The following is a 23,603-nucleotide window of genomic DNA, read 5'->3' as shown; positions in this document are numbered from 1 at the left end:
CTATTCTATTCTATTCTATTCTATTCTATTCTATTCTATTCTATTCTATTCTATTCTATTCTATTCTATTCTATTCTATTCTATTCTATTCTATTCTATTCTATTTTGAGCCAGGGTCTCTATATAGTTCTGGCTGTCCTGGAACTCCATAGTGATTTTCATCATAGCAAGGCCTATGTAGAGAGACCCTATCTCAAAAAAAAAAAAAATTCTTTACAGACACATTTAATTAGCTAGTAATCATGAATATGGGCATTTATATTAAATTGGTTAATATAAATGTGCTGAGTTGCTTGAATCACTTTATTTCTTTTCCATTTTTATTTTTGGTGTTTTGAGACAGAGTTTCTCCAAGGCCCTGCTGTACCGGAACTTCCTCTGTAGACCAGGCTGGCCTCCACCTCACAGAGAAATAAGCCTGAGTTTATTTCATTTATTTATTTCATTCCTGGCTTCTTCCCTCCCTCCCTCCCTCCCTCCCTCCCTCTCTCCTTCTTCCCTTCCCTCCCTCTCTCCCTCCTTCCTTTTCTTCCTTCCTTTCAACAATGTTTTGATTTAGGCTGGAGAGATGGCTCAGAGCTCAAGAGCACTGGCTATTCTTCCAAAGTTCCTGAGTTCAATTCCCAGAAACCACATGGTGGCTCATAACCACCTACAATGAGGTCTGGTGCCCTCTTCTGGCATGCAGGCAGAACACTTTATAAATAATAAATAAATAAATCTTTAAAAACATCAACAAAAAAACAAACAAAAAGCAAATGTTTTGACTCACTGCCATTTTTCTAAAGATAAAGGCGAACAGTTTAAGGCCAAGGTCACAACCACCATCTTAGGTAAATCAGCGGAATAGCACACTATTGGGCATGTTTCTTGTAGTACTGCTGGAGGCATGACATGACAGCACAGGAATCATACAAGATTAAGTCACTCACTTCTGGGGCCCTCCTACCTCTTTACAACCCAAGCACACACATAACCGGGGGCTTCACACAAAACGTGTTCTCAGAGTTTGCTAAGGAGGACTCTTAAAATTAGGTCAACTGTCACACTAATCCGAACAGCAGGCACGGGAAGGCCATCTTACTCAGCACTGTGGGGATCCATGATGGACGTCAGGGACCCCAGCCGCTCCTCCAAAGTGTTAATTCTGTATCTCATGTAGCAGGTTGAGATGATCAGTGCACAGACACTAGAGAGGGGTAACAAGACATTTCCAGTATGTTAATGGCCAGGAGCTGATTTTTAAAAAAACAATGAACTCAGAGCCATTTTTCCACTCTGGGGGCATTTTCATAAAGAACTAAAGGCTTTAGAGACTTTAACATGGTCTGAGTTGAGAGGCTGGAGAGATGGCTCAGTAATTGAGCATTGGCTGTTCTTCCAGAGGACCAGTGTTAGATTCCTGGGAGGCACAGGCTGGCTCACAGCCATCAGTAACTCCAGTTCCAGAGGATCTAAAAATGCCTTCTTTTGGCCTCCATGGCCACCAGGTATGCAAATGGTGTACACATATACAGCCAGGCAAAACCATCCAAATTAAAAGAGAGAGAGAGAGAGAGAGAGAGCACTTAAAAAAATAAAGAAAATAATTGATGTTTGTTATAAAACTTCACAGCAAGGAGACTTAAAATCCCGTCACCAGTTTCTCAAAGTGCAAAAACATGGCCATTCTTACAGGACTGTTCAGGGATAGACCCAAGCAGGATGCCTAAGCTGACGCTCCCATGCTTCCTTTGATCCAAGAGCTTAGGCAGACAGCAGCAAACCTTGTTCCTTGGAGACTTACAGATTCTCTGCTTTAATGGGGATTGGATGATCATCTCTAACTCCCTTGGGAATGAGAAACACCCTAACACTGAACTGGCTATTCTCAGAAAAGCCATTGGCTGTAGTCTGGAAGCTGATGAAACAGTCTGTGCCTGACTTGTAAAGATGGATGATGTCTTGACTTCTGCTCGGAAGAAGCTGAACAGACAGAAAAATAAATAGGCAAAACAAGGATGGATGCATCAGAAGTTACTGACTGTTGCTCAGAACTCGGTTCTTCGGCACATTCAGCACAATCATTATGAAAAGCCAACCTAAGCCTAAGAGCGTGGGGGAGGGAAAAAAAAGTACAAGAAGGAAATGGAAATTGCCAAGGAAAATATGTGGGTTGTGTCAGCACAGGTGGGATTTACAATGACCCTTGGCAAAGTGAAGAGATTATTCATCTGCAAAACCAGATAATTTGCATAAGCCTCTTACAGTAAACGTGTCTACTTACATGACTGCATAGAATATAAGAATATGGCGGAGAGTTGGGCATTTCTGAGACTTGACTTTATGCAGAATCCCATTAGTTTCTGATTGACCTGTTGAGTGGAAACCAAAACAGCAATAATTTAGCACTCCTGCATACTTCTTTCCTGTAGTAATATTTCAACCGAGACAGGTTCATTCTCAGGTGGAGGGGAAAATATTAGTGGAAGCGTCCCTGTTGATATTTTAACCAGTAGGTTCTTTTTTTCTTTTTCAAGTCATTTCATCTAATAATATATATTTGAGAGGCTTCTTTCCCCCAAGTATTGTATTGTGGCTACTGGAACAAAGTAAGACTATTATTATTATTGTTTCTGTTGTTGTTACAGCTAATACATAAGAAAGAAGTCAGTAACTTGAATTTTACCACTAATTTTCGGTTCATAATCTCAAAGTATGGAGAAGAGCATGGCAACTTCCATTTGTGACCCCAGCAAAGCCTAAAACCCATATTAATAAGTAAGTGGGATTTGTCACGCAAAGACTGACAACAGGAGGGGAGGGAAGAGCCATGAGAGGCAACCGCAGCGTGAAACACAGGGGTCTTTAGGAGTTACCAACAGGAACTGCTGACCCATCAGCTCCCCTGTCTCTCACCATGAGCAGGCAGGCTCTTGGCTTTTCCATCAGGCACTCTGTTCCCGTGAGCATCTGTCCGAGGTGGCTTTGTTTCTCCCTTGGTAACATTCAGAACTGTTTGAGATTCGGTCACATGGAAGTCTGTCAAGAAAACGAGGCAAGGTCAGTTTGCTTCGCAATGTATTTAAAACTCATAGGATGAGCTACAACGCAGATGACTCCTTCATCTGCATAACAGCCATGTTATGGTTCCCTCATGAGTGGGATGCCTGGAGACTGAAACCCAAAGTTCATCAAAGAACTAACATGATGCAAGGACTTTGGGTTCACACCCACAGACGCACGTGGTTAGCGACTCCTAATGTTAGTATTACTGAAATAGGTGAGGAACCTTATGGTGACCTCTCTTGGTCACCTCGTCACCCTATCATGCCAATGTAAGACAGTGGTTCTCAACCTTCCTAATGCTGCGACCCACTAAAACAGTTCTTCATGTCGCGGTGGCCCCCAACCATAAAATTATTTCATTCCTATTTAGCAACTGTAATTTTGCTGTGATTATGAATCTTAATGAAAATATAAGTGTTTTATGATGGTCTGAGGCGACCCCAAAGGGATCATGACCCACAAGTTGAGAACCACTGATATATGAGCCGTCTGTTAAATATGGATAAAGATGATGGATTTTTGCCATAGAGGCAATTTCCTTTCTTAAGGACCCCTTGCCCAGATTTCCTTTGCAACTGGTAACTGGGAAGAGAAGGGTGAGGCTTGTTTTTTGTTTTGAAGAGGGTGAGGGGAGGGTGTTTTATAGGGCATAAAACTTGACTTCAGACCTCGGGAGTTCTCAGATTCTGGCGTCTGAGAGCCTGAGCTGCTGTATCCTTCCATGTCTTGCCTTCGGTGTTGAACCACTCCGTCCAGGTCTGAGAATTCATCATTGAAATCCTGAAGGGAGACAGCGAGATGAAGAGGCAGGCAGGCTGTTACAGACGCTAGCCTTTTTGCTTAGGGCTGACCCACAAAATATGGACATGAAGCAGGGGTGACTCCACACTACATGTTTTTCCTAACCTGGGAGTATCTGGTTACGAACACTGAGATTCTTCTGCACGGTCAGAATTCTATTAACAAACGGCACACAGCTTGTTTGGAACAAACATCTAGAGAAAGCACTGGACAGCTTGTGACAGAGCAATTGCTAGCATGGGGCTGAGGACTGTCAGCGGCGCTGTGCCCTGGAGAATCTGACTGTAGCAGACAGCACAAAAGAAGGATGGACAGGCAGCTCAAATCTAAGCTCAAATATGTAGAAAAAAGTATTGAAAATTAAAATTAAAAAAAAGACATCGGACAAAGGAAATGAAAAAGAAAAGAACCACTGCTGGAAAAATCATATGGAGAAAAGAAAGCTGCAGCTTTTTAAATTAGCTCCGACCAGAGTTGGCCACGGTACAGAGGCTGGGGAGCCGGCAGGGGTAAAGGACGTGAGCAGAGATGTTCTAAGTTGTACTCTGCTGGCGTCCCTGAAGTGTTTAAGACCTAAGGAGGGAGACACACGGTGTTCCCAGCTGGCTCTGGCAAAGGCAGAATTAGCCTGAGCTCTTAACAATTAGCTGCCAACCACGGAAGGACTCATCTGGTAAGCAAATGAGCACCTTTCTTGCTTGAGTTTGCTGTCTCTGGGTCATCTCAGCATTCATTCCATTCCTTACAATGATTTATAGGGCAAAGAAAGCTGAAAACTTGATTGACTGGTTTGCATTTATCTCATTTTTTGAGACACGATCTCTGTGTTTCTCAGGCTGGTCCCAAAGTCTCAGTGTAACTGAGGATGACCTTTAATCTTGTGTGCCCCCATGCCCGTTTAGTTTGGTATTGGGGATGGGACCTAGGCTTTGTGCGTACTAGGCCAGCCCTCTACCAACTGAGCTACATCCCAGTCTGAAAAGTGGAAAACTTCAGTGTCTTCCACTTGATGATGATTTGCAGGGCGCTTATCGTGTATGGGGCAGTGTGGCGGAAATCACCTCACACACAGGAATGCATTGACTCTCCCAGCCACGTAGTGAGGCTAGCATTTCAGTGTATCTCACACTGCCCTGCCCTTCCTGTCCTAGTGCCATGGATCATTATGGTGGGTTTATTGGGATGGAAATCCACCCTAACTTGAGAAGTATCAGAAATGCAATCATGTGACATATATCCTTTTGTGTTTGGCCTTTTTGGTTGTCATAATGATCTTAAGGTCCATCTATGTGGTAACTTGTATCAGCACATCTTTTTTTTTTTTTTAATGACTGGGTAATATTCCATTTTATACTACATTGAAAACTTCCCATTCATTAGTTGAAGGACATCAGGATTTTCTCCTGCTTTGGGGCTATTGTGAAAAATACTGCTATAAACATTCTTTCTTGTTTTTGAAACAACGTGTCGCTTTGTATTCTATCCTGGCCTTGAATTCACTATGCAGCCCAGTATTCTGGGCTAAGATTCATAGCAACATTCCATTTTAGCTCCGTAAATACTGAGATTACAGATGCCTGCTACCTATCCAGATGAACCTTCTTGTTTGAATTTTTAAGTGAACACATTTTAATTACACTAGCTTTTCAAAATGCAAAAGAAGATTCATAGATGTTGAAACTATGGGCTTGTATTGACTGACTCAAGACAAACATTTTAGTGTGGGGGTCAATCTTTAATAGATATGGTTAAACCTCTCTTGGAAAACCAAAACTCTGTGATAGGTACACAGTGTGTACAAATGGGAGATACCACTGGAGGTTTTCAGTGTGGTCTACAAAATCCAAAGGAATCATAATATCTCTACTTGTTACCTGGGAATAATTATGCTGCCTAGGCATTTCTGACTTTGCCTCACCTTTCCAAGCTAAAGTCTCTGAAGGTGAAAATTAGTTTTAATATTTCCTGGTCTCTGATAGTGTACACCCTGAACAGGCCCGTGTGAGCTGAGTTAAAGAGATTTGTGAATCTTCTTAAAGGAGCACTGTGGTGTGAGCACAGTGTAGTCCTGGATCCATCCTTCGCTTGTGCATTTAGATCATTAATTAGGCGACTCACCAGAGGCAGAGACGAAGGGTGATCGGTCCGGAAACTGTTTTTGGCAGAAGATGGGTTGGGACTGTTACCGACACTTGAGTTCTGAAATCACAGGAAGAAAATGAAAACCCAGAGCAACTACAGACCTGAAGCAATACCAAAGAAAGACAGCACGGAATTCTGACGTTATACGCACCTCTAAGTGTCCGCACACAGATTTTAGCAGTTTGTATGTTGAATCTCTGGAGAGTAAGGAGACGAATATATACTGGAAAATAAAGTGGAATCAAGGGGTCAGAGTCCTGAAAATTACCTACCGTGTAGCTTTTGTGTTTTCTTATAAGGTTTTAAATTGCATTTAGTGTGTGAATGTGACACGTTTACGTGACATGGTGTCCCTGGGAAGATCAGAGGATAACTCTTCCCAAGATGTGGTTCTGAAGACTGAATTCAGGTCGTCATCAGACTTTGATGCACATAAATGCCTTTACTAGCTGAGCCATGTCTGTCACCCCTATCTTTTATACTGTTAAATGACAAAGACCATTACTTTAACTACAACCTCATTTTTTTTTTCCAGCTGAACATCCATTTTTTATTGTATTTCTTGAATAAGTACATTCCCCTATGGTGTCTTTTCTGTTTTTCCTTTTGAGGCAGGGTCTCACGTGGCCCAGGCTGAATGAAAACATCGCTATGCAGCCAAAGATGACCTTGAACTCTTGACAGTCTGCCAGGAGCCAAGGCCGGCCTCCACCCTTGAGTGCAGAGATTGTGGTGTGTACCTCCAGTTTGTTTGATGTTGGGGGTTGAATCCAGGGTTTCATTCTGCTAGGCAAGCACCCTGCCAGGTGAGCCGTAGCTCCAGCTCCTTGTGTCCCACTTACTATAGTAATGAACCCCCCATATTCAACGCAAGCATGATAAAAAAATGGAGCAAAATAATGAAGGCTCCAAAGGACAACATTGGTGCTCCTGAAAAGCAGAGATGGGATAGGAGGGTACTAAGGCAAGGCTGTTGATACAAGCTAGGACCTCGCCTCCCCTCTGCAGTATTTTGATTTTAAAGGTATCTGGTGATTCCTGGAGGCGGTGTGCTTTCTCTGCTCTGACCTAGACTTCTGCTGAAGATTCAGCAGCTCTAATAGGGTTGCTCTTTTTCACGTCACTTCCAGGTTCTTCCCTTGTACGGACATCTCCCTGCCTCCCTTAACTGGATGCCTGTGAGTTATGGGGGAAAAAAAAATCAAAGCTAGACAAATATTTTGGAAATAAATGACATATGGAAAGATTTTACTACTATGCAAACAATACATCTTCAAGATAAAAAAAAACTTTTTTTTTTTTTTTGCTTTATGCATGTGTGTGTCATGCTATCTTTTTAGACCTTCTTTCCCTGAGTTTGAATGATCCTTCCCATTTGCCACCAAGAGAATGAGGCAGGCTCTGAGTCAGCACCATTGCATGCCAGTGTAGTGGGCACCGTGGGCTCTGGAACTGGACACTTGTAGGTGCAAAAGCCACCTCTGATACTTACTAGGGGATAACAATGGGAAACTGCTTGAGCAGTCTTTCCCTATGGAGTGCAGACAAATACATTAGAAAACATGAAGGAAGCACTTGACGCACTCTTGGCAAAGAGTAAGTGCTTGACAGCTATTTGTATTTAAAAATAGAGGCATTTTAGTTTGTTTTCTAGTTTATCAGAATATCTATCGTCTATCCTGTATGTATCTACGTGTGTGTGTGTGTGTGTGTGTGTGTATGTATGTATGTATCTATCAATTATCTATCTATCTGTCTGTCTATACCTATCATCTGCCCATCCTCAAACTAATGACTTTCCCGAGCTAGCTCCCAAGTACAGACATCTCGGTTGTGCACACTTGGCCACAGTAGCTGCTATTTTTTTCTTCTCAGCTGTACTCAGTTATCTATCATGGTTAGAAGTTTAAGGTCGCTTTTTTGCTTTTACAAAGAGGAGTAGGTGAAACAAATGTCTAAATGGAAATGTTTCTGGCTGTGCCTGCTCAGGGTAGCCCAGTTCAGGAGTTACTCCAGAACCTTGGTACAGAAGAGAGGCCGTGTGTGTGTGTGTGTGTGTGTGTGTGTGTGTGTGTGTAACCTGTGGGACTTCGGGTCAAGCTCAAGCTGTCAGGCTCGCTCAGTCCCTCTATTTGTTGAGCCACCTCACCAGCTCAGGCTTATCTCTCTCTATTTAGGTTTCCTTTGAGATGAGGCATCTCTGTAGTCCTAGATATCTTGGAACTCACTATTTAGGCCAGGCTGGTCTTGAACTCACAGAGATCCATTTGCCTTTGCCTCCCAAGTGCTGGGATTAAAGGCATGTGCTACCACCACCTGGCTTTATCTATTATCTATTATTATTATTACTGCATGCATGTATACGTGTGTATGTGTGGACACAGGAGTGCTACAGTGCACGAATATAGAGGTCAAAGAACAATGTTTGGGAGTCAGCTCTCTTTTTCCACTGTGGCATCACCACTACCTGTTATAGGCTGCCACAGTTAGCCCTCTCGTCCACTGAGCCATCCTGTCAGGTTCGCAGGATCATAAATTTTGGTGTCAACCGGATGGTGAATAAAGCATTTTTAGCACACAGTAGATCCCATGCATTTGGCATGCTTCTCAGAGTTGTCCTACATACAATGCATGCTTACTTAATGTTCTTTGCCTTCTGGGCTGATCTTGTAAATTTGCTCTTGAAATGCCTTAAATGATAACGACAACAACAGCAGCAGCAACCAAACCTCCAAAGAACTAGAGCAAGAGCAAAGGCAAAGCAAAGGCGGTCCTGTGCTGCTGTACTCACCCTGTCTGTGACTGTCGCTATGATCAGGGCGTTTGGCACCAGAAGGGCGGTTTTGGTTTTCTTGATCAGGGTCACTGAGAAAGCTGGGATGGAGATCTGAAACAGAACCGTCAAGTCAACATCAGCTCTGACTCTGCACACAGTACTTGAGATCTGCACCTGGCTAAGGGTACCTCGGGCGGTTAGGTTCTCCAGGCTGCGTGAAGAGCAGTCAATCTGGGGGTGAGGGGAACGTAGCACTGAGCTCTTCAGGCCGGGGTTTCCAAAGCCACAGGACACAGCTGCGGCTGAGCACATGTGGGTGGGGAAAACATGCCGGACAGAAAGTCTTCAGCCTGAATTCAGCCCTGTTACTATTTACATGACCTTCTTAGCCTCACGCACACGGTGAGACGAGACAGGGCGTGATATACGTGTGTTAATTTTATCAGCCTCTGAAAGTGCCCCTGGAGGAAGGCCCTGGCTGAAGGAAGGCAAAACCAGTAACGTTTTCAGGGTAGGCGTTTAGAAAGGTCCCTCTGCCAACAAGCTGGAAGGCTTTAGTGTACGGTACATCATGCCAGACTGAGGTCTGTTGACCCAAGAGGGAATTCTGCAAGATTTCTGAAAAGCCTGGATTTCTTTTGACACCATTTTTGGGGAGAAACAGACAAACCACAATCAGTGGCTCTCATTTTGTCCCCTGCTAATTTGAAGTCTCCTCTCTCTGAAGGTTAGATGTAGCTCATACAAAAGAAACCCAAGTGTGTTCATGTATTAAAAAAAAAATAACAGGAATGAACAAACAAAAAGAGGGGCACTCCTATTTTAGCTTCTTTTTGTCACTGAATCAGAAGCAAAAATTTCAAACCACTGCTAAATCACATTAGCTTGAAACTTGTTCACTGCCTTTGTGAACTCACACGTTATTAAAAAAAGGACAAGCCATTGTTCAGAATGTCTTCAGTCCCTGCTTAGAGACAAGGACCAGCTTTGGACTCGGAACCCAGTTGATCCCACCGAGAAGCAGATCTGATACCCTCCGGAAGCCATGACCAACTTCTTATAATCCTGAGATCCAGAGTTAGGGTGGAATACTAGTGTGCATTGTATTAATTCAGAGAACGCCTCGGCTCAAAACAAGTCTCTCTAAAAATAATGTATAATAAGCATATATAAAAAGCCACATGAAGTGTGCTGCCCTCCAGAGCTAACTTCAGCACGTCAGAGAACACCCATTTTATTTGTTGGAATCGTCCTTACAGGATTACCAGTGGCTTTAGGGAGAATGTTTAGATAGAGTGTATTTGTTTCAAAGAGTTCATAACCGGCTTCACGGGCATAAAAACGGCTTACTCATACCTCGAGGTGGTTTCTGAAAACTCACTGAGTTCGTGCAAAGCACGAAGGTGCTTCTCTGGCCTCTGGCCACCTGAATGAATGGCTGTGAAATCATAGTTCACAGGCAAGGAGAAAGCGGTGCCTCAGGAAACTGCCACTTCCTCTGTCCCTGAGGCTATTCTCAAGCTCTGGGTGTCCCCCTTATCTTGGCTCAGATCTGTGTTTAATAGAGAACCACAGGCAGCCACACCAGAGCATATTCGAGGTCGTGAGGGTCTGACTTCTGCAGACAAAGCCTTGCAAAGACACTCACTAACAAACGCGTTGCTATGAATACAGCAAAAATAGTTTTTTTTGTTTTTTTTTTAAGTGGCTGCTATTTGAGGCAGCATCATGTGTAGTAGGTGGGCTAGCCTGGAACTCACTTATAGCCCAGCCTGATATCCCTCGTGGCATCCCTCTTGCTAGGACTATAAGGCTGAGCCACCACACCCAGATATGTGTTTTGAGTTTTGGTTGTGAGCCTAGCCTTTAACAGCTGAGCCATCTCTCCAGCCTGTGTTTTGGTTTTTAAAAAATACTTTTGAAGCAGACTAGGGCATACTTTCCAGAAACACACAGGAACAACATTGGTGTCTCTGATGACCTGGGGAGAAGGGTGGGAAAAGCACAGAGTGATGTGTGTAACTAAAGGAGTGAGGAAGTGGTGCTCCAGGGAGGAGGGAGTTGGGACAGCTGAGTTTGGAAGCACAACAAAGGAAACGCTCTGTAAAAGTCAGACTCATGGAAATATTTATAAATATAGTTAAATTTAAAGTAATTTCTATTTACAGTATGTAAGGACTACCACATTAACCTTTTGTTCTAAACACACCAACCTTAGTGTCTTTTCCAAAGACTTTGGAATGAAAACAAATCCAGTTTTCTGACACAAAGAGCTTCCCCTGGTACAGGATTTCTTTCTGGAGAGCACAAGTAAAGCCTGAGAGACAGACACGTAGAATAGCACCATTTAGTATCTCACCAAACTACTATTCTTTCTGTGATTTCTATTTCAAATAAAAATCTGTTTTTCATTTGGTCACTGAATATACACTAACACCCCAAAGTTCCATTGCTGGTGACTAAGAGAGGCAAGCCTCTTCAGGGCCAACGCCGACATTTAATACAACTACAAAATGTCTTGTGTTGTGTTGGTTTTGTTTGTTTTTCACCTGAGACTTTCTGAAGGAAGCTCAGCATGGCCAGACATGTTCCTGTCCACCATCTTCGTGACACTAACTGAGCATGCCCCAAAATAGTCAGCTCTGCCACTTTACCTGCAAGTGTGTGCTCGGTGAGTTTGGGTTAGCCCAGAAGTGTGTCTGCCATCTTTCCTCCTTGAAGTGTATCCTTATTATAGCATGCTCAGAAAGGCACGCCTACCTCCAAAGTGATTTTCTATTAGTATAGTTTCCAGGAATAAACCCCTCAGGCTTCTTTTCCTTTCCTTTGAGGAGGGTATTGCTTTGGAAATAACTCCTAGGCTTTTTATTCACTAGAGGAAATAAATGTTCTCCATTTAAAACAATTTATTGCCTGTACATGTTTTTGCACTTACAGAAATATGTGAATGTACTACACTTGGTTGCACTACCACTTTTTGATCATTTAATTTTATTTCATTTCTCATTCTTTTTAGATAAGGTATTGTTGTGCAGCCCAGGCTAGCCTGAAATTCAATATATAGTCCTGGATGGCCTCAAACTTGAGATCCTCTGGCTCTAGTCTCAAGAGTGCTGGGATATAGACACACACCATGTCCAGCTCTGGAGTCACCTTTAGCAGAATAAAGTTGTAGTGACTAGAATGTGTTTTCAATCCAAAGTCTTAGATTAAGAGTAGAGATGGGAGGAGGGCAAGTCTACCAGTGCCCTCTAGGAACCGGGAATGATGTTTTAGGAGCTAGCTGCAACAGCGCATCACCTGCATGCTGATATAAGCACTCCTGGCCCTCTCTTTTTCAGGATCTGAATGACTTACTGATGAACTAGATGGTCCCACTGTGGGAAGGGCACATGACCACACCTTCTGCCAGGGGATCATGGGGGGGGGAGCCCAAGCTCTTGATTTAACAAGTGTACACCAAGAGAGCCTAGAGTTGAACCGTGGGTCCCGTGTTGAGCCACATGCTGAGCTGTCATGCTGGGGAGCTGCTTGGGTGTGGCCACTACGCTTTGCATAGCACAGGCATTAATACTTCTGTACAATAGGAACCATGCTTTCTTCTAGCCTCTTGTGGCAGCCTTTCCTGCCCCAGGCTGATTATCCCAAATCTCAGGATGACTCACTCACAAACATTTCGTAATAGAAATGGCAAGGAGACCATGGTGGAAGCTTCCTGGATGACTGTGTATCACGAGAGCTGGCTGTTCCTTCTGTTTTATGTTCCAAGGTCTTAGTGAAGGGTGAGTTCAGCTGGTGTTACCGTCATGACCTGACCTATACCTTTTGGAAACCTTTTGCTTGGTGACCGAATCCTTGAAATGTGCTTTCCTTCTTCCTCCACTACTTAGACAATTAAAAAAAAGTTTTGTTTTTTTTTTTAATATTATGTAACTTAAATGAGCAATCAAACAGGTGGCACTTACTTTGCCTCAGTGGCTCTTCAGTTGGGACATCAAGGAATAACTTATGAAAGTGCATGTTCGCTTTGTACTGCGGGGAGACAAGACACAGGCATTGACACCAACACTGTTATTATTTTTTCGACCATCACACATTTTAACCCCAGTTAAACTGATTAACTTTCCAATTCAACCCTTCCGTGACACACAGGGTCACATCGGTTCATGTTCCAACATAATTAACACCTTGCTCAGTGGCCAGCTAGGTATCAGAACAGGGCAAAGGCACTGCTGATAAGGCAGGAGACGACATTCTTAGTACTCACACCAGGGAAGGTGCTATCGACACACACACCTAAGGACCCTGGGAAAAGTTCAGGGCTTAGACGCTTTGCACTCACATAGCCCTGAACTTGAGGTGTTCGTCTGTACTTTTGCCTTGGGGTGTGGTCATGCCCTCATGATTTAGCTTCCCTGGGCCTCAGTTTCTTTTTTTCCTTGCCTGATAACGAAAGAATGTCCCTGTCTTACTTGGCGGAATGCCTACAGGCTTACACGGAGGTAACATACTGGGAGCGCCCACCCTCAGGACAACATGTGTCCACTGTTGCCATGTGGCCATGAAAGCACATGAAGTCAGTGGCAGATGAGCAGGACATAACACTTCAGGGCAGTACAAGGCCCATGAATCTAAAACACCATAGCAGCTTCATTGCAAACTGCATCCATCACCACCACTGTGGAGATAATGGACAGCCAGCAGCTGAGAGCTAGTGACATGCTCACCACAAGCATCATCTGCACCCCAGCCCCGAGTAGGTGGTACCCTATTTGACGGATACCTCACGTCAGGGATACTGAGGAAGAGGGCCACACGGTGGTCTGAGAGACAGATCTAGGTCTTTTAGGGACACATGGCTCTATAACTAGAATGCTTCTGAGAAAACATGTGATAAGACAGTGGTTCTCAACCTTCCCAACACCACAGCCCTTTAACACAGTTCCTCATGTTGTGGTGATCCTCCCCTAACCATACAGTTACTTTTGTTGCTACTTCATAACTGTAATCTGGCTGCTACCGTTAGGAACTGTAATGTAAATACCTGATATGCAGGATATGTTACCCTAGTAAAAGGGTCACTCGAACACCTCTCCCCCAAGGGGGGGTCATGACCCACAGGTTGAGAACCGCTGTCTTAAGAACTCTGGAAAGCAGGCCTTTGATGTGCTGTCTGAACCAGCAGAGAGCTCTGTACAGCAAAACCAGCCCTTCTACTGGTATAAGGAAAATCTACAGATCAGGTCATCAAGAGGGCAGATGGCCCCCGATAAGTCAGCTGCTTAACAGATGAACACTTATGTAAAGCACATGAACGAGGGCTGGCCCCCACGTGTGCCTTTGGCATCGGAGTTCTGGAATTTCTTCCTGTGATGATTCCTGCTGTGGTTCTCCATCCTAGGAGACTTGAATTTGCTTGTCTTCAAGCCTGCATCAGGTGATGAGAGCTGTGGGTCCTGTGAGGGGTGGGGGTGGCGGTGGGGGTGGGGGTGGGGCTTCCCAGAGTTTTTCTCTTCAGTGGTTACAGATAGCATTGAGAGAATACTAGGATAGCTGGGCATGGCGTTACACACCGGTAACGCTCGCTATCAGGAAACCTGAGAAGGGAGGACCTCATGTTCAAGGCCAGCCTGGGCCATAGTACGGAAGCCACGGAGAGAGAGAGGCTATATGTAGCAAATAAATATAACGTGTGAATTGACTGGCCCTTTATGGAGGAGTGCAAAAAAACAACCTTTGTAAAAGACACACCTTGTTAGTTCAGCTGTGGAAATTAAAAGTTCTTAAATTTCATGCCTGTGCCAACTATTTTATGTAGTTCTTAGAAGGCACATAATCATGTATGTAGGGAGCTGTGTGCAAATCGCAGGAAACTGGGGTCAGGCGTTTTGGTCAGTTGCAGAGTGTGTCCTTGGCACAAAGGAGGACCTGGGTTCAACTCATAGCACCAAGGCCCCAAATAAACCCAAACTCCCCCAAGCTGGGGGAGTAAAGGTGTTGCCTGGCTCAGAAGTGGATCCTGTTGCTGCCTTGAGTGTATTTAGCACAGAGCTGGGATGACTTCTGATGAGGCGGAATCACTGTGTGCATTGGTCTTGCTTCTCTGTGTGGTGGGTACCCAGTGACACTGTATTATAACGTACGGATGCCGCCCTCCCCCTGTTCTGTGAGACAGCAGACAAGCACAGGACTGTCAGCCTCAGTTCCACAGCCATGCCCTCTGTCTCTCCATGGGTGCCGGTGGGTCAGCTGTGGAATCTGAAAGGCTGGAGGAACAGCACCATTTGTCCTTCCACATTTTCTTTCTTTCTTTCTTTCTTTCTTTCTTTCTTTCTTTCTTTCTTTCTTTCTTTCTCTCTCTCCTTCCTTCCTTCCTTCCTTCCTTCCTTCCTTCCTTCCTTCCTTCCTTCCTTCCTTCCTTCCTTCCTCCTCCTCTTTCTTTGACAGGGTTTCTCTGTATAACCCTGGCTGTCCTAAAACTCACTCTGTAGATCAGGGTGTCCTTGAACTCAGAGATCCACCTGCCACTGCCTCCTGAGTGCTGGGATTAAAGGTGTGTACCGCCACCACCTGGCCCTTCTACATTTTCTAAACCCTGGGCCTACTTTGGCCCTGGCTAGCAGACGGGCTGTATTTCTGGATTCTTTCTATCAGCTCCAATGGAGTCACCCTCAGAGCCAGTGCACACTGCAGTCCCTTATTACCTGGCTGGAAGATGAAGACTTTTTTCTTTCAGTCTTAGGGTCAGTCTTGCTTTCAGCTTTACACTCATTCTTATCACTCAACAAATTGGAACCATCAAAACTGGATTTTGACCTGGGGAAATAAAACCCACAGTGATTATACAAGGAACTGTTTATGCCACTCATTATAAGTCCTCCCTATTATACCATGTCACCAGAAAGCCTGGCATTTGTTTTTCTCTTCTAGATATTGATCAGTGTTCACTACACTCTGAGTTCACTACACATCATATGATCAGGATGATCTCAGCGGACTGCCATGATGAACTGCAAGAAAGGGCATTTGAGATGGGAGAGTATATATCAGTTCAAATGTGTTTTACTCACTACAAAGAAGAGTGCTTGAGACCCATTACCAAATAAAATTAGAGCTGTCGCTTAATCAAAGAGTATTTTTGTTTCACAGTCCATTAATATTTAATAAGAACTAAGCGAGGCATTGTGCTAAAGTCTTTATGCTTGGGAACCTTGTGGGTACACGCATCAAACATGTCTTTTCCTTTCCTTTTGTTAAAAGCAGTGCGTGCTGGACGTGGGAGTGCATGTCTGTAATCCTAGCACACGGAAGGCTAAGGCAAGGGGCCTTGTGCAAGGTGTCCAACAGTTTTGTTTCACATTGACCTTCGGGTGCTGCTCTCAGCACCTACAGGAAGCAGGAAGCGAGAACAGCACATTGAGAAGGCTCAGAAAGCAATAGTGTGTAAGGAAGGGCTCCACCCACAGTGGGCGTGGCTCCACCCACAGAGGGTGGGGTTCCACAGAGGAGCCTCTGTGCTGTAGTGCCTTTCAGACCATCAAAGGCAGCATTGTTCTACCTGTCCCATTTGCCCACAGACTCCATTTCTTCAGAAGATCTGCTCATTTTTATAATTTGGTTGACAGGAAGAAATGCATTGGAGGCCACCCTGGGCTACAAACCTTGAAAAACACGAGTGGGGTTTGGGAAGATGGCTTAGTAGGTAATGAGTGGGTGCTACTCAAGAATGAGGACCTAATCGTGGGTCCCTGGGGCCCATGTACAAAGCCAAGCATGTCTGTTGTGTCTGTACCCTCAGCACTGGGCTGGGTAGAGACTGGGCATTGCTGGGGTTTGCTGCCATCAGGCTAGCTGAAAATGGTGAGCTCCATGCTCAGTGAGAGACTCTGCTTCAAGGGAATAAGCTAGAGAGAGAACAGGATACCTGTAGTACCTCTCAGGTCTCCCCACATGCACATAGGCTCACACCCCCTCCCCTGAAATGTGCACAAAGGCATACCACACACACACACACACACACACACACACACACACACACGCACATGGACCGAGACAGAGATAGACACAGAGAGATAGTATATGATTTAACTGTTATATATCACAGAAGTTAGATGGGTTAGAGATGGCAGCAGAAGACTAAAGAAAAAGAAAGTGACAGACAATGTGGATTTGATTATTTATTTGTTTATTTTATCACTGCAATGCTGGAGATCTAGGCCAGGGAGTTCAGCAGGCACTGGCAAAGAGAACTCCACCCTCAGCATGACTCCAATGTTCAGGGCCTTACAGAACCAATAGGAAGAAATGGGCATGAGGGGAAAAGAGACAGAGCATCCAGCCTCAGAAGACAGTAAAAATCAATTCTGACAAAATAAGAAAAAGAAATAAAAATGAATGTCTTAAATTCCAAGTCTTCCCTTGCCTGTTAAAGGCAGAGGCTAGAATTCTGGAATTTTGGTTGCAGGTGATTTTTAGTCTGTCTCTCCATTTTAGCAGATGTGTGAGTCAGTACATGTCTTCAACCCTATGCAGCTGAGAAGAGCATGTATGCGTTCTAGAGTTGACTCAAGAATGTGTTTTCTAATCTAATCACGTAGTTACTTTATTGCGAGTGGCTGGAAACAGTAGAGAGACTGACCATGATTTCACACTATTTCTTAAACTGAAACTATTTGGTTCAAAGTAGGTCTAAGAGTTATCTGAAGGAACTCCAGTGCCATAGTGGGACGGGCATGGTAGAAGCGAGGGAGACAGTGGATGCTGGTTTTCTCTGCTGTGAGAACAAGTTATGATGTCTCAGGCTTCTCCAGTAGCTTATGATCCATAACACTGAACTCTCAGGAAAGGCAGCTCTCAGTAACTCACAGCAATGGACTTGACCATCTCTGGGCTAGCTAATACAGACTCTGGGAATTCTGGAGATTATTATTTTTTGAAACTATGCGTTTACCTGAAAAGATAACTGTTTTTACAAATGTTAAAAATAATAATGGCATTTAGATAGGTATGATGGTGGCCAATTGCAATCTTAGTATTTTGGGAGACTAAGGCAGGAAGATCATGATTTAAGCCCGTCCTGGGGAATACAGTGAGTTTGGGGCAAGCCTTAGCTACACAGAGCCTCAAATACAAACAATAACAACAAAACCATGCTGGGTGTGGTAGCATACGCCTTTAACTCCAGCACTTGGGAGGCAGAGACAAACGGATCGGCTAGCCTGGTCTACATTGTAAGACCCTGTCTCAAAACAAACAGATACCAAGAAAACAAAATGACGACAACAATAAACAAAACCCCCAAGCAAACAATACAAGGATAGAATGTATCACTTCGGTCCGTGTTAATGGAATTAAAGGCAGCAGAGAGATGTTTTGAAGGAGTCTGCATGTTAGGCAAATGCAGAAAGAAGGGCAGTTTTCACGATGAGTGGCTTAGGGTTGCTCTGTGGAGCAAACGGGAACCTTCTTTGCATAGTACTGGTTTCACTGCATCTTCCCAGCCACGCTAGTCTCACTTCCTACAGCTGCCCCCAAACAAGACCAAAGCCCAGTGCAAAACGAAAGTGCACAGAAACAGTTACGAATTTCCAGGCAGCATGAACAAAACATCAGAGTCGGGCCCTCTGCACCATCACAGACAGCATACCCCGAGGTTTCCCACTGCACACGCAGTTCTCATTTGAAGCCCGGGGGAAGTCAGAATGAACCCGAGTATTTGCAAGAGACTACCTAATCAGTCACCGTGAAGGGCTCTTGTAGGGGGGTGTCATTTGGTGAGCGGGGCAGGATGCTCTGCTGAGAAACAGCTAGAGAAAAAAAAATGGTGAAAGACGAAACACCACAAACCCTCCGCGCAGGGAAGACGAAGCTAGTTTGGCAGTAGTACCTGAAAAAGGAAACCGGAGGACTCAGGCATCAGTTTAGAAAGGAGATACAGGTAGGAAAGCCAGGGATGAAGGGGAATGTAGGACTTGGTTGTCTCCTAGCAGAGGTCAAAAGTAGGAGAAGGCAACAGTTCTAACAGTGTTCTAGAGATGGGGAGGAAGAGTATCACCCTTAGTTCGGAGTTCTAAACCCCACATTTAGGACTGAGGATGTAGCTCAGTGGTAGAACAGTTAGTTGCCTAGCATGTGATCTGCCCCAGGTTTGATACCCAGTACCAAATAAAAAATAAAAAATAAAACAAACAAACAAACAAAAAACCAAAACCAAACCAAAACAAACCTCTTCGCACATTCTCACATTTATTCCTCTGGCTGCAAGCATCTCTAAGCTCTACCTGGGTAGTTTTTGCCTCCAGAGTGATGGAGCCTATCTATTAAAAAGCTACATTTCACAGTCAAACCAGGTGTCCTCCAGAGCCCCAGTCACAGGACATGTGTAGCACAGCAGATCGCTGGGATGTGGTCTCCTCTGTTCTCTCCTGGGCTCCCAGGAAAGTGAGGGACAGGTGTGTAGCTATCTGGAGGCCAGCAGACAATGGGAGCACCGACACTGGACCAGCTGGCTTCCTCAGCCGGGAAATGAATGCTCCAGAAAGAGGCGGGCCTTCTACAGAGGCTGGGAGGCAGGAGCAAAAGTTCCTGCTGGGAAGTCATGAGGGTACCTGGGCAAAGACCAGGGTCAGGGTATTGAGGAAGAGCGTGCCATGCTTTCTTAGGGAATGATTTGCCTACAAGTTGAGCCGCACTCTTAAAGACAACCATAAAACTAAAAACACCAGTGCTCCCTAAAAGCCCGAGAACAAAGAGAGCCCACTGAGGACTCACCACAGGCCAATGCTTCTCTTCTGGTCCGGGGACTCGGCCTCCAAAGATGAGGTAGGGGATTGGGCTGTTGACGACTTGCTGCTCCTCTTTCTGTCCTCCACACCATTCTCAGCCTCTGAGCTGGAGAAGAGAGAAAAACGCTTCACTTTAAACATCCAGTGGGAGGCAGAAGGAGAAATGATGAAGTGGTCTCGAGTTCTGGAGAGAGGAATACTCTTCATGCTTCTCCGGTGGCCTTGTCAACTCTGACAGCTGTGGTCCTTCCCGGGCTCCATTCTAAAGCCTCACTGTGGGAGCCCTTATTGGCAGGAGTTGCAGGTGACACCTGCTTGCCTAGTAAATGTGTGACCACTCAGGATTGCTCAGCTTCTGGTTTGTGCCCCTGGGCCCCAGCTGCTCAGCTCTGCCCAGCCTGGGCGTGTGCTGTAGGGCAGATCACCTGGAGGCTGGGTGAGCCCCTGTGCGCATGCGCATAGCATAGCTCCTAAGTATGGGTGGCCTCCTGCAGGTGCTGGGAACCCGCACCCTCTTTGTTTGCACTTCTCTAATGTCACTTATCACCCTTTGTTGTAGTTATGACTGTCCCACTTTGGGTTGTTGTTTTAACTATGCGCTTCCCTAAGCAATTTAGACTCTAATCTTTATAGCCACCCAGGCTAAGTAGGAATTACTACCTTCCTGTTATAGGTAGGAAATCTAAGACTTTCGGACAGACTTTTGCCCACAGAGCTCAGAAAGGTACTTTCTGAAAGGTTCCCTCCCTAAGGTACTTGTATACACATCCTTTTTCTAATTTATTCCTTCCTTCCTTTCCTTTCTCCCACCCCAACTCACACATTCATTCACTTTATTCATTGTGGAAGTTCCAAGGTGGGGCTGGAACCTTTACATTAACTCATTCAGTAGTGTCTAGGACAGCAGTGGGCTATGATCAGTAGGCAACAGAAAAACTAGGTCTGACCTCGGTAAAAAAGAGACAGAGAGAGAGTAGAGAGGGTTTGTTCAGATGGGCCGTGGTGGTCTACAAAGAGAGTCCCAGAGGCAGGCCAGAGTTCAAGGCCGGCCTGGTCTACAAAGAGAGTCGAGGACAGCCAAGGCTACACAGAGAAACCCTGTCTCAAAAAACCAACCAACCAACCAACAAGAGGGTTTGATCACTGCACCACCAACAAATGCGTGACTGCCAGAGTGGTGGAGGAAGCAGGCACCCCAGTCGGTAGAAGAATGCTTTGGGATGATTTTCAATGTGGGAAGTGGAGAGAGGGAAACTGAAGGAGAACAACCGTGGTACTCATGGTCCTGACCATCTTTGATCTAAGCTCGTGCAGTAAGAACTCAGGAGACGTACTTCTGAGGTTGTGAACACTGACGTATGACGCTGATCACACGTCAGATGCAATGCGATGGCATTGCTGTGCTGCATTAGCTGGTTTGAATCCTAATTCATCACCTCTTCGGTATTTCCATTTGGCTGGGAGCAGGTTAACATGCAGGTGGCTCCCGGTGTACGCTCATTAACCAAGACCGAGTAGAGACAAGCAGAACCAATTCATAATTCCAGAAATGGCTGGCGCTCTCATTTTGTAGTTCCTACTTCTCTTTTTCCAAGAACATAAATACCGAAGGAAAGAGACCCAGCCCTCTCCTCTAGCTTTTCTCCAGGTCCACTGAAAGGGCTTAGTTCCCACTGCACTACATCACATGACAAAAGGCGCGTGAGAGGCCTTTGAACTATGACGGAGCCGGGTGTGGAGGAGCACACCTTTGATCCCAGCACTTGGGAAGCAGTGTATTTCTGAGTTTGAGGCCAACAGCCTGGTCTAAAGAGTTTTTAAAAAATGCTTTTCTTGAAAATAATAAAATAATAATAGTAATAACAATAATAATAGTAATAATAACTTAATTAACCTCAGCATCAGCTTAATCTGTTTTACACTGTTACAGCTTTAGACTGTTAATAGGCTCTGAGGCCATCTTGCTAATTCTCTCTATTCACATATTTTCTATATATGAGTGCTCTATCTTTAAGCAAATCAGAAGAGAAATTGAGATCCTATTATAGATGTTTGCAAGCCACCATATGAATCCTGGGAATCGAACTCAGGACCTCTGGAAGAGCACTCAAGGGCTCTTAACCCCTGAGCCATCTCTTCAGCTTCCTGTCCACTCTCCCTAACCCCTAAGATATACACATTACATCCCCTCCCCCTTTTCAAGCTCATCAGGAAGAAAGCTTCTGGGGAACCCTCCTTCCAGAAGGGAGACTGATCGTGTGGGAGATGACTTCATTTAACCACTCACTTAAATACTTCCTAACTCTTACACAGGGTCAGAGTGCCTCCTAGAGGCACTATAGTTTAGAAAGAGCTGCTCCCAGCCAGGTATGGTAGCTCACAGGGTTGATCCCAGCACTCAGGGAGATGCAAGCTGGAGGCTGGATAACTTTGAGTTCGTGGCCAACCTGGTCTACAAAGCAAGTCCAGGACAGCCAAGGCTATACAGAGAAACCCTGTCTTGAAAAAAATGAGAGGGGAAGAGAGAGAGAGAGAGAGAGAGAGAGAGAAAGTGAGAGCTGCTCTCCTCAAGAGCCACTCAGAAGGAAGCAGCTCTCCTGATACCTGACTTGGCTCGGAAGAGATAGATGTACCTTGCTCTGAACACAGATGGCCTAGCAAGAAGCTGTAGAGGAGCCAAACAGAGACGAATTTCAGGCCCTCCTGGACCTGACTCTTACTTGGGCAGGCGCTTTGGTGCAGGGCAGGATTCTGAGGGGTTCATTTCACACGGTGGTTCTGTTTCTGGGACTTTAGCTTAGCACCGGCGTCTCCAGCACACATCTCTAAACATCCTATCCAAATAGTGACTTTCGATGCAAAACACACTTCATTTTCCTCTGAACATGTGCCGGTCGTCATCCTGCTTCTCTGCTTGACAGCCCTACTGGGGACCCACTGGGTTCAAAGCCTTCCTTCCTAACCTGGTCTTCTTCATGTACCCATTGGTTTCTTCCTTTCTTTTTTAAAAGGATTAAAAAATTTTTTTTTTCAATTATATGAGTGTCTGTGTGTGGTGTGGGTATGTGTATGCAAGTTCAGGTGCCCTCAGAGGCCACAGGCATTGGATTCTCGGGAGCTGCAGTTACTCTGGGCCGTCTCTTTAGGCCCTCCAGCTGGTTTCTTGAGGCGCCCACTCATTGCCTTGCTCTAATCACCTTCCCTCCCAGTGCCTTCCTTACTGAGTTACTACTCAATTCCTGGAAACTCAGGCACTTTCAGTTTTGGTCCACAGCACTCAGCTTAGCCTTTTATTCTGCCGGTCGTCTGTAAATGGATGGATGTGGGGATTAATCCTGCATTGTCTCAAAGAGGAAGTGAATTCCATCCATGGGGCAATTCAGTTTCAGGGTGTTGTTTATTTAAAGGCACTGTGGGTTTAAGGCAGTAAATTCCCAACAACGGTCCCTCACCTTGGAGGGCTTGTCAGCGGAAGAGTTAAAACCCGGGGGGGGGGGGATCCAAACAGCCAAGGCCCACCTTGCTGTGTTTGGGGGAGCAGTGTGTGGGAGGACACTTCCCTAAGGTGCTCAGGAACTGGGGGGAATTACTGAAAACGAGGCTAAGCGGGTTTAACTTGATCATGAACATTAAATCACGGTTTGTTCTTCTTTCTAAAGGAGGAGACAAAACCTTTTCGTGGACAAAGACTTAAAGAATCATTTGGGAAACCCAGTCATTCTCTTTCAACAAGTATTTCTTGGAAAGGTCTCTAGGAGACGGGGCTCAGAGTTTCCTGAGAGAGGTCAGGCTATGGACTGATCTGAGCACCAGAGAAGGAGCAGAAGCTGCCAAAAACACAGCCTCAGCAGGGTTATGTCTTCTCCCATTTCCAACCCAGACTGAGTATCAGTTCGAGGCCCTCAAAGACTTTTAGTATGAATTTCAGATTTATAGATTATATAAACAAGCCACCCCCCCGTCTGTTAACAGACTGCATTTTACCACTAGGTAGGACAAGCTGGCTTTAACACAACTTTGTCACACACTGTTATACAACCCACAAGTGAAAA

At 45.0% G+C, this 23,603-nt stretch overlaps 1 protein-coding gene across 2 annotated transcripts in view; it reads right to left on the bottom strand.

The window, feature by feature from the left end:
- The window catches only part of Gramd2b (GRAM domain containing 2B), a 94,992-nt gene that overhangs the window by 8,332 nt on the left and 63,057 nt on the right, over positions 1 to 23,603 (bottom strand). For both annotated transcript variants that reach the window (XM_055622570.1, XM_055622571.1), the window contains exons 2-12: positions 19,538 to 19,657; positions 15,472 to 15,583; positions 12,733 to 12,799; positions 10,981 to 11,084; positions 8,783 to 8,878; positions 6,143 to 6,214; positions 5,968 to 6,048; positions 3,717 to 3,828; positions 2,899 to 3,021; positions 2,267 to 2,354; positions 1,085 to 1,189 (exon numbers count right to left, since the gene is read on the bottom strand). In XM_055622570.1, the coding sequence (XP_055478545.1) occupies positions 1,085 to 1,189; positions 2,267 to 2,354; positions 2,899 to 3,021; positions 3,717 to 3,828; positions 5,968 to 6,048; positions 6,143 to 6,214; positions 8,783 to 8,878; positions 10,981 to 11,084; positions 12,733 to 12,799; positions 15,472 to 15,583; positions 19,538 to 19,657 (1,080 nt within the window). The remainder of the gene's footprint in view (positions 1 to 1,084; positions 1,190 to 2,266; positions 2,355 to 2,898; positions 3,022 to 3,716; positions 3,829 to 5,967; positions 6,049 to 6,142; positions 6,215 to 8,782; positions 8,879 to 10,980; positions 11,085 to 12,732; positions 12,800 to 15,471; positions 15,584 to 19,537; positions 19,658 to 23,603) is intronic.

This window comes from Psammomys obesus, unplaced genomic scaffold (assembly GCF_907164565.1).
Source record: "Psammomys obesus unplaced genomic scaffold, mPsaObe1.curated_primary_1811, whole genome shotgun sequence".
Classification (NCBI taxonomy): Eukaryota; Metazoa; Chordata; class Mammalia; order Rodentia; family Muridae; genus Psammomys; species Psammomys obesus.
Note: the sequence above shows the minus strand (reverse complement) of the source record. Positions and strands in the feature narration are given on the sequence as shown.